The sequence below is a fragment of the Dama dama genome, chromosome 16 (genome assembly GCF_033118175.1).
Source record: "Dama dama isolate Ldn47 chromosome 16, ASM3311817v1, whole genome shotgun sequence".
In the NCBI taxonomy this organism is placed as follows: Eukaryota; Metazoa; Chordata; class Mammalia; order Artiodactyla; family Cervidae; genus Dama; species Dama dama.
The window spans coordinates 26724782-26742844 of NC_083696.1; the positions used below are offsets into that span (position 1 = coordinate 26724782).

At 47.0% G+C, this 18063-nt stretch overlaps 1 protein-coding gene across 6 annotated transcripts in view; it reads right to left on the reverse strand.

The window, feature by feature from the left end:
- WNK2 (WNK lysine deficient protein kinase 2) overlaps positions 1-18063 on the reverse strand; it is a 149596-nt gene that overhangs the window by 101019 nt on the left and 30514 nt on the right. For all 6 annotated transcript variants that reach the window (XR_009696371.1, XM_061163609.1, XM_061163608.1 and 3 more), the window contains exons 3-5: positions 5269-5441; positions 4816-5036; positions 1131-1288 (exon numbers count right to left, since the gene is read on the reverse strand). Coding sequence is in view for 5 of the 6 variants with exons in the window: in XM_061163609.1 (XP_061019592.1) it covers positions 1131-1288; positions 4816-5036; positions 5269-5441 (552 nt within the window). In the remaining variant the exon portion in view is untranslated. The remainder of the gene's footprint in view (positions 1-1130; positions 1289-4815; positions 5037-5268; positions 5442-18063) is intronic.

The window sequence follows — 18063 nt, forward strand, 5'->3', positions numbered from 1 at the left end:
TGGGACCCTGACCAGTGTCCTGTTTCCCAGGGCCTAAATGGGGGGCAGAGGTGCTGCTGAAAGAACCCAGGTGGCTAAGGAGTATGTGCCCAGGAGACTCAGTCCCTGTCTCCCCAAGCCCATCAGAGGGACCACCACCCCATCCACACACGCAACCAGGACCACGGTCAGCAGCAGCTCTACCTGCACCCTGGGCCCCAGCGCTCCACCAAGGCCTGGCAAAGAAGCCCTAACCTCCCTTAAGCCCCTCCCTGTCCCCCTGGAGGACCACTGCCCATGGCCGATGGGGCACCTCTCTGGTCAGCACCTCTGGGGAGCTGCACACCTCTGCGGGTATCTGACCCACACCCACTAGTGCCACTAACCAAGGATTCTCTCTTTCTACCTTGCACCCTCAGCAGCACAGAGGAGGTGCTTAGAGTGAGAAAAATGACTGATAGATAACTGAAAATGAAGACTCAAAGGACAGTCACAAGCTGTGACCTGTGGGGAGGGCTCAAAGTAGAGGGCGGGATAAGGGCAGGTGCTCTGGGGTTCCAAGAGCCGTGGCGCCTCACACTTCTGCAGAAGTGAGGAGGCTGCAGGGAGGTGGGCGCTGGCATTGGGGAGAGGCAGCCAGCACTCGGGTGGCGGGGCCGGGTGCCTGCAGGTACAGATGGACAGTCAGGCACCAGGACCCAGAAAAGGCACAGACAGCCCCAGCCGCCCTGGGATAGGTGCTCCTGCTGCATTCCCCACCCAGCAGGACGGCCACAGAGGGAGGAAGGGATGCTGTTTTCAGAGCTGAAACCATCTGATCAAAGTCTAGGGATATGCCAGAAGACAGGAAAGCCAGCAGCCTCCAGGTGGCACAGAGGAGGGTCTCTATGGACCAGTGGCCTGGGCCTCCGGGAGAGGCCCCTTTGGTGCTCCAGCCCCGCAGCGCTGCCTGAGGCCCCAGTGAAGGCTCCAGGGCCCACCCACAGCCCACGTTACAACTGCTGCTACGCCAAGGAAGCTAGGAGACCCCCTACTAGTCCTCTGATTCTCCATCTGTAAAATGGCTTCCTTCCCTTCCTCACACGGCTCCTGTGACACAGAGCTCAAAGTGGGACACACAGCCAGCCCGTCACAGTGGCCGGGGGACTCACACAGGTGACCTTCCTGTAGATCTGGGCAGCATTCTGGCACTCCGCGTAGGGGTACTCCGAGGTAGCCATCTCCAACATGCACATCCCGAAGGCGTACACGTCCACGGACTCATCATAGTGCTCCTCGTACATCTCTGGTGCCATGAACTCGGGGGTACCTGCACCCAGGAGCAGAAGACACAGGGTCAGTGGTTGCTGGGCCCCGGAGCCCCCTGGGCCTCTCATCAGAGTCCCGCACCTCCTCCCCCATCCACAAGCCAGGACGGGCCCTGCCCCCATGCTCCCCGCCATTGGTTCTAGAATCCAGGATTCAAACAGGATTCTGCTTTACTGATGGAAGTTCCCCCCAAATCTGTCCCTGCGTCATACCCTCCCACTTCTAGAGTGGATCAGTTTATAGCTTCATCCCCTGATCACAGAGCTGGGAGACCATTACTTCCCAGGAGACAGGGTCTGCGCCAGAAATAATGGAGGTGCCTCTCTTTGAGGAGGCAGAAATCTGAGCATATCCCTCCTGGCTACAGGTCCGGATAACCCAGAGCAGACAAAAACTTGGGGTCACCACAGAGCTACATAAATTGTAAAAGCCCAGAAAGGCCCCCATGTCCCTAGACAGGCAGAGCATCCCTGACAGTGATCCCCTTCACTAAAGATGGCTGCCTGGGGACAGCTGGGCAGGCGCCAATCATCTGGCAGGTACCAGCAATGTGTTATGGTGAGAACTGCCCATCCATTCTAAGCACAAGAGATTTTAAAACAAAGCTTACTCTGAATTTTTAAGGACATGATAGACTCACATAGGCTGAGTAAAATAAGCAAAATATATGATTGTATATGCATACTGACCATCCCATATAAAACAACAAGCACAGACCAAAATGACTCATCTAGAAGGTGGGGTTATGGCTTTTTCCTTTAGTCTGGTGTTTTTAATTTTTCTGTGACAAATATTTGCTTTAAAAATCACAGACTTTATAAAAAAAAAAAAATCACAGACTTTTTATTAAAAAAAAAAAAAAAAGTCCAACTGAGCATCTGTCAAGCTGAATGCAAAGAAATAGGGCCATCAATTTCAATAAGACTGCTTTTAATTTCAACTTCTCCATCTTTGTTGACCTTGGAAGATTCTCCAAACGTTCCAGTTGTTTTTTTTTTAAAAGCAGATATAAAACAGTACAAACTAGTGTGTTAAAAAGCATAAGGTTTGGGGGTATCTTGTATGCAGGTAGATTAAGGGTGATTTTAATTTTTTCTCCTTTACCCATAATTTCAACTTAAGATGTATTATATATTTACAAAAAAAGAGTTAACAGTTTGGGTAAAAAATGGAAAACACAAGAATCTATGTTGAGTTGAGTTACACACATGCATAAAGAATTCTGGAAGATTCCATCAGAAATAATGATGAATGGAGAGAGAACTGGAGTTCAAGGGATCTTGCACTGGCAATTTTCATCCTTTTGGGTTTTTGAACCATACGATAATACTGAAAATTTTGGCATTTGGCCATGTCCATCTACAAGGATAAGACAGAGGAGCCTCAGGGCTGCTGGCAAGCAGCTGGGAGCAAAGCCAGCTCAGAGAGGACCCAACTTACCTGTTCAGGACTCCTGATCAATCAGCTCAGTCTCTTCTGAGACCCTTGGGAACCAGAAATGCTGCTTTGCAAGAAATACCCCAAGGACCCAAGATGTCCTGACTTTGTGGGAGTAGAGTGGACAGTGGGTGTGTGGGGGGCCCAGCTCCAAGGTGGGATGGTGGGAGATGCCAATGTTGCACCTGTGCTAGGGCCACAGACACCGAACTTTTTTCTCTTTCCTTACAACAAAGCTGTTTACATCTAAATGTTAAGAAGAATGTGTGTGTGCTAGCACCCAAACACACATGTGTCCGGGGACCTCTGGGCGCACCTCCGGAGCCCCACAGCTCTGCATCCCCCAAGTCCCAGCCTCCACGGCTGTGAACACCCGCAAGAAGGACTGCGCCCACTTCACCTCCACCCACTCAGGGCCTGGCCAGCACAAACGCAGTGACAGCACACCATGATGGCATCAGATCCAAGTGGCCCTCAGGGACAAACCCCACAAGGGTCATGGGGAGCCTCTGGGAGGCCGCCACCGCCAGATATCTCAAACCACGTCTTATCTGCACAAAACCTATCTGACGGCTGCACCTCGAATGGGTCCACAGTATCAACTGCCCCCCTGTACCCTGGACAGAGCACGGAGGGAAAAGCCTCATTCACAGGCCTGGGGGATCCTTCACCTGACCACACACCCCAGCTCAGCTGAGGCCCCTTGCTGGGAACAGGGCCCCGCTGCCCTGTCTAAACCACCTGTTTAGATGTGCTGACCAGACTCCATTTACAAAAGCGTGGAGCTTTGAGGGCTCCAGCTGAGCAAGAGATGGGGTGATCAAGGAGCCCCGTGGAGCCAGACACTGTGTGGGGCTCACTGTGTCTCCAGAAACATGCAGGCTTCATCTCAGCCCACCACATCACTCAGCAACTGGAAAGTCCATTTCCAAGAGGAAAAAGAGCTGTCAGAGAAGCCCTGACTTCCAAGGCCAAATCTGCAAAGCCTGCCTGGACACCTCTGGCAGCTCAGAGGCTTGGTGGTGTACCCCCCAAACCCCTGGGTCCCACAGCCAGGCCCTCACCTGCTCCACCCATTTCACAGATAGGGAACCGAGGCCTTAGTCAACCCTTGCATCACCACTCAGCTCCCCCATTCAGCCAGAGGCCTCACATTGACAGGACACCTGGTGGCTACCTTGTCCTAGATGTTGTCACATCCCCAAACCACTAGCCTGCCAGAGAAGTTTCCAGATTCCCAGCACTTCCATTTTCCACAAACAGGTCAAGTTCTGTCTCCAACCATACAACAAAACCATGAACTTGCCAAGCCCTAATCACCTCTCATCTTGCTATGTGGGAAGAAGCCATCACATCATGGCATGGAGGAGAGCCTCTCCCAATCTTACCTGATCCAAGCTTCCAGAGCCATACCCTAAAACCACCTGACCCTGCAGCTCACTGGCACTTTCCAGACACCCTGAACCCAACAAATGGTTGCCCCACAGCCCCTTCAAGCACATTCTTTGCAAAACCCAGGAAGGGCTCCCCCCAGCTCTGGTGGACACACACTGCCTGCTGTGTGCAGGACCAAAGCCGACCCCACATGGGGCTGGCATGAACTGCAGACCATGTCTTCACGACAGCCACAGCCACAGAGGAGCTTCTCTGAGGAGGATAAGAAATGCAGAGGCAGTAATAGCCAGCAAACTGCCATGCACATGAAATCCCTCAGCCCCCACGCCCCTCATGCTCACTCCATGCCCCAAACTACCCCAAAGATTCCATCTGTGGGTCTTGGGGTCTGGGGCACCCTCCCCACCCTCAGTCCACTGAAGGCAGCTCCAGCCTCACTGACCACAAAGTCCCCACATTCTTCTATCCTCCAGATCTCTCTCCCGCACCCAAGTACCCTTAGTGTCCACAGGCCCTTGGGTGCCAGTGAGCCTCAGCACCCAAGGGACACAGCTAAGGGACTCACACACAGGGCATCCAGGGTTGCAGCCAGCATTGGGGGCACAGGCAGAGAGCCAGCACTTGCAGGGTGGTGATCCCGGGGGGGTGGGGAGGTACCCCGAAGCACAGGGGCATAAAGAGACAAGATGGGCTCACCTATCACACTTTTAGCAAAGGATGCTCTCTTGAGGGTGGCCAGGCCCAAGTCGCCAATCTTCACAGACCCTGTGGGCCCAGTGATAAAGATGTTGTCACACTTGAGGTCCCGGTGGATGATGGGGGGCGTCCTGGTATGCAGGAACAGCAGGCCCTTCAGGATCTGCCGGCACCAGCTACGTAGAACCTTGGGCTTCATCACCTTGAACCGCTTCAGATACCTGCAGGTGGGGGTGTGGCTCACCCACGGCTCGTGTGGGGAAGGGGCCCCCAGTTGCTGAGGGCTGTGCATTTATTCCCCAAATAGGGGCACTTCTGAGAAAGGGCTGCTGGCCACACCAGCCAGGACCACCCCAAACAGACGCAGGCCCGGGGCCTCAGCCATTGCAACTCTTGAGCCCCAGGCCAAGCCCACCCCAAGGGCCCGACTGGCGGGGTGGGTAGCATGCTCACGTCTTCAGTGTCCCCGAGGTCATCAGCTCGGTCACCAGCACGATGCACCGCTTCCCCCTGGCACTGGACTCCCAGAAGTCATAGAAGCGCACAATGTTGGGGTGCTGCAGGCCCTTCAGCATCTCGGCCTCCTCCTTGAACCGCTGCCTCTCCAGTTTGGTGAGCTTCCGGTCCTAGGGAGAAACACACACGGGCTGAGAGGCCCACTTGGCACAGCCTCAGGCAGTGGCCTTCCAGGGAGCTGGGGCCGGGACTCTGCCAGGCCGCTCTCTCGGCTCCTAACACACAGCCCAGCAGGAGGAAAGGACTAGACATCTGGGGTCGAGGGAAATCTGACCCAGTCCCAAGCCCTTCCCCGCTTTCCCCACAGAGAGCAGGGCAGGCCTCTGATTCATAAAGCCAGCACAACTGCTCACGGTTCTCCAACGTCTGGAACATCAGACCCTGATATCTCATCAATTTCAAATTAGCTTCTCCCTGCTCAAGAAGCTCAGCAAAAAGGTCTCTGGGAATCAGAGACACCTCCAAATCCCACACGGCGATACTCATGTGCTTCTTCCCTAAAAACACCTCTGAGAGGCAGCATCAAGATGGCAGAGTAGGAGGACGCAGCGTTTGCATCTGCCCACAACCAGGGCACTGACGAGGCCCTGGTGCGGGACCCTGGACATCTAAGGGGCGGGGGAACCCCTGAGCAACCAGGTAGGACGTGGGAGGGAGGGAGAGAAGAAGAGTGGCGGTGGGACCAGATTGGCACCACTGAGGGTGTCTGGAGGAGAGGGAAGGTTTCCACACTCAGAGGAGCCCACTCACCACCAAGGGATCAGCGAGGATTGGGGGGACCTTTGGGAGGCTGGGGATCAGAGGGGAACACAGCCCCTCCGCCCGCTCAGCCCCGGTGAGTCCATGGGGGTCCTGGGCCTGAAAGCCCCACCACCCACTGGGGCCCCCTCCAGCTGCACAGATCTCAGGCCTAAGACCACCCGGTCCCCCCACCACCCCAGGCCCCTTCCAGACGCCTGCATCTTGGGCCTGAGTCCAGCCCCCACGCCTTTTCCAGCTGTGTGGACCCCAGTCCTCAGCCCTCACACCCACGAAGGCCTCTTCCAGCCACACAGAACTGGCAGCCCAAGTCCCACCCCTGACAGGGCTTCCTCCGGCCATGCAGGTGCAGGCAAGCCAGACGCCACCCGCCTCCAAGGCCTCTCCCCCGGCTGCGCCAGCCCCTATGGGCACACCAGTGGAGGCCTACGCCCCAGCTGGCCTACATGGCATGTGTGCTCCGGGCCAGCTTCAGGAACAGATGCTAGTGAGGGGAACACATGCAGACATGAGGCTGACAAAGCAGGTCCAGAGAGGTCTTGGAGGGTCTACTGGGGAGGCAGGGGTAGGCTGTAGCTTACAGTAGAAGGAAGAACACTGGAAGAGGAGGCATGGAGAATATTTTATTTATTTATCTTTTTTCTCAATAATTATTCATTTTTATTTATTTATTTGGCTGTGCTGGGTCTTAGCTGTGTCACATGAGAGCGAGATCTTTGACTTTCCTTGCGGCAAGTGGAATTTTTAGTTGTGGCATGTGGGATCTAGTTCCCCAAACAAGGATTGAACTCAGGCTCCCTGCAATGGGAGCATAGAGTCTTAGTCACTGGACCACCAGGGAAGTCCTAATTTTATGTCTTTATCTTTTATTTTTATTCTTTTTCTAATTAATTTTTAAATTGCTTTATTTTCTTTCTTTTACTTTTTTTTTTTTTTTATTTTGTCTTCTTGTTTAATTTTTAGAGTTATTTCTCTAATTTATAATTTTTACTTTCCTAATTTTATCTTACTTTACTGTTTGGTATTGTTCTGTTCTTTTCTGCTTGTTGCTTGCTTTTCTTTCCTTTTTGATGCACTTTCAGGCTTATTGGGCCTTAGTTCCCAGGCCAGGGGTTGGGCCTGAGCTCCCTGTGGTGGTAGTGCCAAGTCCAAACTGCTGAATTAACAGAGAACTTCAGGTCACAGGGAAATTCGTCAGTGTGAGGTCTCCCAGAGGTCCTCATCTCAGTACCAACACACAGCTCCACTCAACTGTCGGCAAATTCCAGTGTGGAACTAATCAGGTCAAACAACCAGCAAAACAGGAACACAGCCCTGCCCACCAAAAACAATGGGATGACAAAAAAATATATGTTACAGATGAAGGAGCAAGGTAAAAACCTTACCAAATAAATGAAGAGGAAACAGGCAACCAATCTGAAAAAGAATTCAGAGGAATGATAGTAAAGATGATTCAAAATCTCAGAAATAGAATGGAGGCGTGGATCAAGAAAATACAAGAAATGTTTAACAAGGACCCAGAGAACTAAAGAATACAGAGTGATGAGCAGCACAACAACTGAAATGAAAAATACACTGGAAGGAATCAATGCAAAATAACTGAGACAGAAGAATGAATAGGTAAGCTGGAAGATCAAATGCTGGAAATAACTACTGAGAAGCAGAATAAAGAAAAAGGAATGAGAAGAAATGAGGACAGTCTCAGAGACCTCTGGGACATCACTGAACACAACAACACTGAATTATAGAGGTCTCAGAAGAAGAAAAGAGAAAGGGTCTGAGAAAATATTTGACAAGATTGGTCGAAAACGTCCTTAACATGAGGAAGGAAACAGCCACCCAAGTCCAGGAAGCAGAGACTTCCCTACTCAAGGAGATAAACCCAATGAGAAAGACACTGAGACACATATTAATCAAACTAACAAAAATTGAATTCAAAGAAAATATTAAAAGCAGCAAGGGAAGAGCAAAAAATAACACACAAGGGAATCCCCAAAAGGTTATCAGCTGATCTAGCAGCAGAAACTCTGTAGGCCAGAAGCGAATGGCAAGATATGTGGCTGATGAAAGGGGAAAACCTACAAATAAGATTATACTAGCCAGCAAGGATCTGGTTCAGATTTGATGGAAAAATCAAAAGCATTACAGACAAGCAAAAGCTAAGAGAATTCAGCACTTCCAAACCAGCTTTACAACAAATGCTAAAGGAATTTCTCTAGGAAACACAAGGGAAGAAAAAGACCTATAAAAACAAACCCAAAACAATTAGAAAATGGCAATAGGAATATACATATCAATAATTGTCTTAAATGTAAATGGATTAAATGTTCCAACCAAAAGTCTGGCTAAATGAATAAAAAAACAAGACCTGTATACATGCTGTCTACAAGTGACCCACTTCAGACCTAGAGACACGTACAGACTGAAAGTGAGGGGATGGAAGAAGGCATTCTATGCAAATGGGTATCAAAAGAAAGCTGGAGTAGCAATCAGATAAACTAGACTTTAAAATAAAATGAAGACTATTACAAGAGACAAGGCAGAACACTTCATAATGATCAAGGGATCAACCCAAGAAGAAGATAACAACTGTAAATACTTATGCACCCAACATAGCTGCACCTCAAAACATATGGCAAATGTTAACAGCAATAAAAGGAGAAATCAACAGTCATACAATTATAGTGGGGGGATTTAACACCCCACTTATACCAATGGACAGATCATCTAGACAGAAAATAAATTAGGAAACACAAACTTTAAATGATACAACAGGCCAGACAGACTTAATTGATACTTAGAGGATATTCCATCCAAAAGCAATAGAATACACATTCTTCTCAAAAGCACACAGAAAATTCTTCAGGATAGATCACATCTTAGGTCATAAATCAAGTCTCAGTAAATTTAAGAAAGTTAAAATCATATTAAGCACCTTTTCCAACCACAATGCTATGAGATTAGAAATCAATTATATGAAAAAAACTGTAAAAAGCACAAACACATTAAGGCTAAATAATATGCTACTAAGTGACTAAGACATCACTGAAGAAATCAAAGAGAAAATTGTAAAAATACCTAGGAATAAATGACAACAAAAACATAACAACCCAAAATCTGTGGGATGCAGCAAAAGGAGTTTTAAGAGGAAAGTTTAGAGTTAATTCAATCCTATCTCAAGAAACAAGAAAAATAACAAATAGACAACCTTATACCTAAAGCAACTAGAGAAAAAAGAACAAACAAAACCCAAAGTTAGTAGAAGGAAAGAAATCATAAAAATCAAAGAGAAATAAATGAAATAGAAAGGAATGAAATAATAGCAAAAATCAATGACACTAAAAGTTGGTTCTTTGAAAAGAAACAAAACTGATAAATTGTTAGCCAGATTCATCAAGAAAAAAAAAGGGGAGAGGATTCAAGTCAATAAAATTAGAAAAGAAAAAGGAGAAATTACAACTAATACCACAGAAATACAAAGGATCATAAGAGATCATGGTGGTGGTTTAGTTGCTAAGTCGTATCCAACTCTTGTGACTCCATGGACTGTAGCCTGCCAGGCTCGTCTGTCCATGGGATTCTCCAGGCAAGAATACTGGAGTGGGTTGCCATTTCCTTCTCTATAAGAGACTATACAAGCAACTATAGGCCAATGAAACAGACAACCTGGAAGAAATGGGCAAATTCTTAGAAAGGTACAATCTCCCAAGACTGAATCAAGAAGAAATAGAAGATAGTTTTAAACAGATCAATCACAAGTAATGAAATTGAAACTCCAATTAAAAATCTTCTGACAAACAAAATCCAGGACCAGATGGATTCACAAGCAAATTCTATCAAACATCTAGAGAAGATCTAACAGCCACCCTTCTCAAACTCTTTCAAAAAACTGCACAGGAAGGAACACTCCCAAGCTCATTCTTCAAGGCCACCATCACCCTGATACCAAAACCAGACAAAAAAAGCACAAAATAAGAAAATTACAGACAAATATCACTGATGAACATAGAGGCAAAACTTTTCAACAAAATACTAGCAGACAGCATCCAAGAACACACAAAAAAGGATCATACACTATGATCAAGTGGGATTTATCCCAGGGTTCTTCAATACACATAAACCAATTAGTGCAATAACCCATATCAACAAATTAAAGAATAAAAACCAAATGATCATTTCAATAGAGACAGAAAAAGCTTTTAACAAAATTCAATATCCATCCATGATAAAATCTCTCCAGAAAATGGGCAGAGCAGGAACCTACCTCAACATAATAAAGGCCGTATATCACAAACCAACAGCAAATATTCTCGGTGGTGAAAAACTAAAAGCATTTTCTCTTAACATCAGAAATAAGACTGAATAAGAATGTCCACTCTCACCACTATTATTCAACATAGTTTTGGAAGTCCTAGCTATGAAGAAAAAGAAATAAAAGGAATTCAAACTGGAAGAGAAGACGTAAAACTGACACTGTATGTAAATGACATGATACTATACAGAGAAAATCCTCAAGAAGTCAGTAGAAAACTACTTTAGCTAATCAATGCATTTGATAAAGTTGCAGGATAAAAAATTAATGTACAGAAACCTCTTGCATTACTATACTCTGATGACAAAAGTTGAGAAAGAAATATCAAAGAAAGTCCCATTTACCATTGCAACAAAAAGAATTAAATATCTAAGAATAAATCTACCTAGGGAGGTAAAACACCTGTACTCAGAAATCAATATGACACTGATGAAAGAAATCAAAGATGACACAAACAAATGGAGAGATATACCATGCTCTTGGATTAGAAGAATCAATATTGTGAAAATGACTATACTACCCAAAGCAATCACTAGATTCAATGCAATCTCCATCTAATCACCAACGGTATTTTTCACAGAATTAGAACAAAAAAATTTACAATTTATATGGAAATACAAAAGACCCCAAAGAGCCAAAGCAATCTTAAGAGAAACAGAGCTGAAGAAATCAGGCTCCCTGACTGCAAACTATACAACACAGCTCTAGTCATCAAGACAGTATGGTACTGACACAAAAACAGAAATGTAGATCAATGAAACAGGACAGAAAACCCAGAGAAAAACCCACACACCTGTGGTCACCTAATCTATGACAAAAGAGGCAAGAATACACAATGAAGAAAAGACAGTCTCTTCAATAACTGGTGCTAGGAAAACTGGACAGCTACATGTAAATGGATGAAATTAGAACACTCCCTAACACCATACACAGAAATAAACTCAACACAGATAAAAGACCTAAACTTAAGCCCAGATACTATAAAACTCTTAGAGGAAAACACAGGAAGAACACTCTTTGACGTAAATCACAGCAACACCCTTTTTGACTCACTTCCTTTACTAATGAAAATAAAAACAAAAATAGACAAATAGGACCTAATTAAACTTAAAAGCTTTTGCAAAGCAAAGGAAACCATAAACAAGACAAAAAGACAATCCCCAGAATGGGAGAAAATATTTTGTAAATGAAGCAACTGACAAGCAACTAATCTCTAAAATATACCAATGGCTCACACAGCTCAACATAAAGAAACAGCCCAATCAAAAAACTGGTGGAAGACCTAAACAGACATTCCTCCAAAGAAAACATACAGATGGCCAAGAGGCATATGAAAAGATGGTCAGCATCACTAATTTTTAGAGACGTGCAGGTCAAAATCACAATGCAGTGTCCCCTCACACTTGTCAGAATGGCCTTCATCGAAAATCTACAAACAATAAATGCTTGAAAGGGTATGGAGAAAAGGGAAACCTCTTGCAGTGGAAATGTAAACTGATACAACCACTATGGAGAGCAGTATGGAGGTTCCTTAAAAAAACTGAAAATAGAACTACCAGATGATTCAGCAACCCCACTACTGGGCATATACCCTGAGAAAACCATAATTTAAAAAGGCACATGGCACCCCAATGTTCATTGCAGCACTATTTATAATAGCCAGGACATGGAAGCAACTTAAGCATCCATCACAGACCAATGGATATAGAACATGTGGTCCAGGGGAATTCCCTGGTAGTCCAGTGGTTAGGATTCCATGCTTCCAGTGTAGGGGGCATGGGTTCGATCCCTGCTTGGGGAACTAAAATCCCACACTCCCCGTGGTGTGGCCAAGTTAAAAAGAGAAGACGATGTGGTACATATATACAATGGAAAACTACTCAGCCATAAAAAGGAACAAAACTGGGTCATTTGTAGAGATGTGGATGGACCTAGAATCTGTCATACAGAGTGATATATGTTGGAAAGAGAAAAACAAATACTGTATATTAACACATATATGTGAAATCTAGCAAAACAGGACAGACGAACCTATCTGCAGGCCAGGAATAGAGAATCTTTGTGGATGTGGGGGGTGGAGGGGAAGTGGGAGTGGGTTGAATTGGGAGGTTGAGATGGACATGTATATTGCTAGTGGGAAGCTACTGTATAGTGCAGGGAGCGCAGTTTGGGGTTTTGGGGTGACCTAGATGGGTGGGATGGGTGCGGGGGGGGGGCCAAGGCAGAGGGAATATATGCATACATATAGTCAGTTCACCTCATCATACAGTAGAAACTAATACAACATTTTAAAGCAACTGTATTGAAATTAAAAAAAGAGAAAAAAAAAAAAAACCCTCTGAAACCTTGCTCCCTCCACACCCACTTACTGAGTATTATTAAAAGAAAGAAGCATCTGTTTACTTCTAATTTACACATAACTTTGAGGACATGTCCACAACCACAACAGAGGACAACCAGAAAACAAGGAAACAATGACACGAGAGGCAGAGAAGAATAGCAGAGTCCCAGCCACATCTGCATCAATGCTAGAGGACAGAGAAGACACACCCCCTGGGGCCTGGGAACACCTTGAGCACTGAGCTGGGACCTCAAGGTTAAACAGGGAACTACAACCCCACCATCACAGTACAGGGAGGCACCTCTGGGGTGTCACCCATAAGTATGCCCAGTCACATCTTGGGAGAAAGACACGGGCTCCCTCAGCACATCCCCACACACCAAGCACCTTCCTTGCCCTTGATCCATCTGCTCTAGCATTACCCCGATCCCAATCCACCACCAACCCAGCCACCTGTCTCACCCCTCCTCTGCAGCCTAGATCCTGTCCCTTCCCTTCTTAAATCCCTCCAATAGATTCCCACCAGAGAGCACTCAGAACACTCCGAGAGTTCTGCTGCTTTCGACTTCACCTCATGGGTGAATCTTACCCCTAGAGGCCCCAGCACAGCCTTCTCCCCAAGCCTGAATATATGCCCCAATGTCGCCTCCATCACAGCCCAATCAACCTACAAAGCCCACCCTTCACCCTCCCACCAGGAGAACTCTCAGAAGGAAACATAAATACAAATGAACACAAACCATCAAGTTTTTGAGGCGACCTAGGAAGACAGAAATGGATGCATTTCAATGAAGAAATCAGAGCTGAAAAAAAACACAGCCCAAGACCTCTCAGGTCCTTTGAAAGACCCCATGACGAGATTAGCTGGTTAAGGAATTCTATCCCAAGTGGCACTGTACCCACTAGGTATTCTCCTGCCCACCAAGCCCATCTCAACAAACCGTCATCAGACAGTCCAGGTACAAGTGGGGCTGGACAGAATAATCACCAACAAAGCAGAGACACACCAAGACTGAGTCTAGAAAAACAAGCAATTCAGGCACAAAAGCAACTTCCCCAAAAATCTAGTTCATGTCCTCATAAAAATCCAAGAGCTTGACACAAATAATTAAGAGCAGCTTTTATTTAAATAGGAACAATCAAGGAAGAGCTTTTGCAAATTAAAGCTCTGTATTTTAAGAATAAGATATTCGGTAGCCCAAAGAAACGGTAAATACAAAAAAGTTATCATTTCACCAAGACAATAACATGGAAACATGTTCTGCTCATCAAAAGTGATACTTTTAGAAAGTAAGTCACCAACATATTCTCAATAGGTGCATTTGACATGGAGTTACATCCAGAATATAGATAAAACTTCCATACCTCAACAATAGAGACATGAACAGAAAAGTCACAAAAGATGCAGAAAAGGCCAATAAGTACTTGGAAATGTGTAAAGCACCATGAGTCACCAGAAAAATGTCAATTAAAAGCACAAGATACCACTTCACACCCACCAGAAGGGCTAAAATAAAAAGATGGATCATTCCAACCACTGGGCATCTGAGAGCAGCTGAGCTCTCTGGGCACACAGCTGCTGGAAATACAAGCTGGTACAAGCCTCAGATAGACAGCCCTTGGCAGGGTCACCCCTGCTCTAGATCCAGCCACTCCCCTTCAACTTTGTTGCTGTTCAGTTGCTAAGTCATGTCCGACTCTGCAACCCTACGAACTATAGCCCATTAGGCTCCTCTGTCCATGAGATTTCCCCCACAAGAATACTGGAATGGGTTGCCATTTCCTTCTCCAGGGATCTTCCCGGACCAGGGATCGAACCTGCGTCTCCTGCTTTGGCAAGTAGATTCTTTACCACTGAGCCCCCAGGGAAGCCCAGCTCTACCCCTATTATCCCCCTGAACTCTAAAGAAGGCAAAACTCACACACGGGGTTGAAACCAGAAAAAGGGCTTGTCTCTTGGGTGAGGGGAAATGCAGGAGCTGAGAACCTGGCGGGGGTGGGGGGGTGGGGAGAGAAGGATGGGGGGTAGTGGGGCGGGGGGATGAGGGTGTGACAGAAACATTCTACACTGTAACTGAAGACAAAGGTTACACCTTCCCACGCATATGTCAAAGCTCATCATGTATACACTTGAGATCTGTGTTTCATTATATGTAAGTTATACCGCAATTTTTCAAATGTAAAAAGTAAAATGAAAGCATCAGAAAGCCAAATAGATAAAGAGAAGGAAAACATCGAGAGACACAAAAGAACCAGCTGGAAGTCCTAACAACACGGGACAGGAGTTCTAGGAGGAGAGAACAGGTATCAGGAAAGAGCACGATAGCAGAATGACATTTCCCTGAGCTAAAAGGAGAACTATTTAGAATAAAAGCATACGCCGCGACCGAATCAATGAAAAACGACCCACCTCCAGTCTCATTCCAGAAAAAAATCAGATTCCCAAGGACTGAGAGTAAGTCCTACCTCCCAAGGAACACCCAGACAGGCACCCAGTCTCACTGGTAATACTGGCAGCATCCTCAAAATGCCGACTCACACCTGGAGTTCTATCATCTGCCAAAGGGACATCAAACCATGAGGCCTAAAGACTTATTCTCAGACACTTGAGAACCCAAAGGTTACTTCACAGCACCCCAGGTGAAACAGCTACTGGAAGTATTTCTGCAAAACACAGAACACAAAAGGGAACTTGGCGAAGCCCCACTGGCCCGCAGTGGGTGCCTGAACTTGGCTGCACGATGCCCAGAAGCCAGAAAGGACACGGCGTGCACCACTGTGCCGCTCCCAGACCCAGCAGCCATCTGGGCAATGACATTTCAGTTACATTTCAGTTACCAGACCTTCTAATGGTCTAGTCATTTATTCTAAAGCAAACTCACAGGATTACTTATAATATTATTACTTGTAATAAAAATTGTTTTTGCCAGTATTTCAGCATCAACCAACAGTAAAGCAAAAGATTTCATTTGAGTGCAGAGCAAAAGGTTCATGTTATAAATAACTAGCAACACTGAGAGGGAGAGGAAAGGGCCCGGCATATGCTACAGTTTTCATTTTCAGATGCCAGCTAAACATGGTAAATCCAAGACTCAAATGTAACACAAAAGTCAGATCTTTAACAACAGCGCCTCTTGGAGCTGGACTGGGTGTGGAAGTGGGAGGGAGCCGACCTTATTTTCTGTTCTAAGCCACTAGGCTATTTTTAACTAGGTGACACAGTGTTCGATAATTTAAAAGGTCAGCTGGCATGTCCTCAGAGCACTGTCCAGAGCTGCCTGCAGTATGCTGCCCAGCGTCCCTTCTCTCAGAGCTGGCTGGGGTCCTTTTTCAGTTTGTTCATTGCTGGCTGGCCCCATCAGCTCAGTGACTCCATGGAGGCAGGACGACCACAGCAACTGATGGATTATCACTGTTTGTGGAGTGATTTCATTCACTGATGTGCTGGGGGCTCAAGTCATAAATCGGGGTAGGAAGAAAGCACATAATCCCTTTGAGGCCCCCAAATCCTGCCAGAGTCAGGTTGTTCTGGAGGTCTGAGGAGGAGATGGGCTCTGGCTGGTCACATAGTATCGCTACGGGACAGTTCACCCCCATCAAACAAGAAGGTGGGTCTGTTAGACCAGCCTCTCTCCCACCAGATCCCTGGTGGTGGGTAAATTATTGGTAAATAACTTATTGGGTAAGAATGGTGAAAGTCAACCAGATGATAAAGGATAAATGCATTCTGGGACAACACTGGCCCTTTTCTCCTATGGGAAAAAGGTCCAGCCAGTCACAGATGGCACCCTCTGAGTAGGGGCAGGGAGAAGAGATGGCCAAGGTGGTCAGAGGAAGAAATCCCTGGATCTAATAGACCCTCCCAGCCACCGAGGGGTCACCAGCTCCCCCCAGCATCACACGAGTGAGGGCTGAAATCATCAGACCCACAGGGCCACCCTGGCTGTTCTCAGGGGATTCTGCAACCGTCTCCTTTCTCCATGCAAAGCCAACCAACCCCATGAGGAGCAGAGCTGCCTGGCCACATTAAGTCCAGCCAGGGGAAAGGCAGGATCCACACATACAATATAGAGAGGGGACATGAGCAGCTGGGAGAGTGTCAAGAACAGCCAGAGTCCTAGGGTTGACAATCTGGACCTCTCTTCAACCCCATCTGGTCATAAAACAAAGTCTCGAGGGTCTTTGTTGAGAACAGTCCCATGTACAAGGAGTCACCTGAGGACAGGGGCTCCAGGAACAGAGTGGGCCCAAGGGTGGGGGTCACTGGCCCTGCAGTCTCTGCACATGCTAGGCCCTAGATACCACTGGTGGGCAGAGCCTTCCCACGTCTAGAGGATCTGACCCAGGCTCAACCTGCTGCAGAGCCTGCCCATTCCTCGCCACTCTCTCACCATAAAACATAGGGCCTCGGGTCCAGGAGGAGTGGGTACACAGGGAATGGAGACATCAGTGGAGAAGAGGACACTGCTCTGTCCCTGACTCCTACTTCAGGCGAGGATCCCTGCACCTTGCTCAGTCAACCGATGGTCACTGAGGCCCTGGGCATGCAGGAAAAGCCGTGGACAACCTCAGGTGCGGCAGGGATGGCAGGCAACAGAAAAACACGCAATTACACTGCCCCAAAAACCAGAGCAAAGGGATATGTGGGTGTGCCAGCTGGAGGCACCGTGAGCCAGAGGACACCCCCAATGGCCTGGGGAGAAGGCCGCCCCCACCTACCCAGGGCACTGGCAGGGCAGGGATTCCGGGAGGAAGCATTCTCTATGAGGGTGTGAGGTCCCAGAAGAGTGGGCTGATTGTGGTCCACAACCCACCACAGGGGCTGGTGGCTGCAAGGACAGCCAGGTGCTGGCTCTGCCCCAAGGCAGGTGGCTCGGTGGGGCTGTCCTGACCTCTCTCAAGAGCTACGCTCCACCTGGGCAGCAAAGGAGAGCCCTGGACAGACAGTAACATCACACACATTGGGCTGTGACCTGTTGCCTCTAATATTTACTGTATTCACTTCTTTTAAACTCGAGTGCTCTCTTCAGCTACATCTAAGCAATAAAATACACGAACTCACAAAAAGGGAGGTATTTTTTTTTCTAAATCATTTCCAAACAAAGGCATCAAAGAGTGTGTACTCCAGAGCATGAGCTTGCACCTTTCCACTCTTTGATCAAAGAATACAGTTTTCCTTTGCTTCTGAAAAAATGCAAGATAAACTAAACTGAACTAAAATAAAGACACCATTACTGAAGTGAAAAGTCCTCCCACTGCTACCATAAGATGGAACCCCACTTCTCAGAAAGTACAGACCCAACGTAAAGGGTCCACGGAG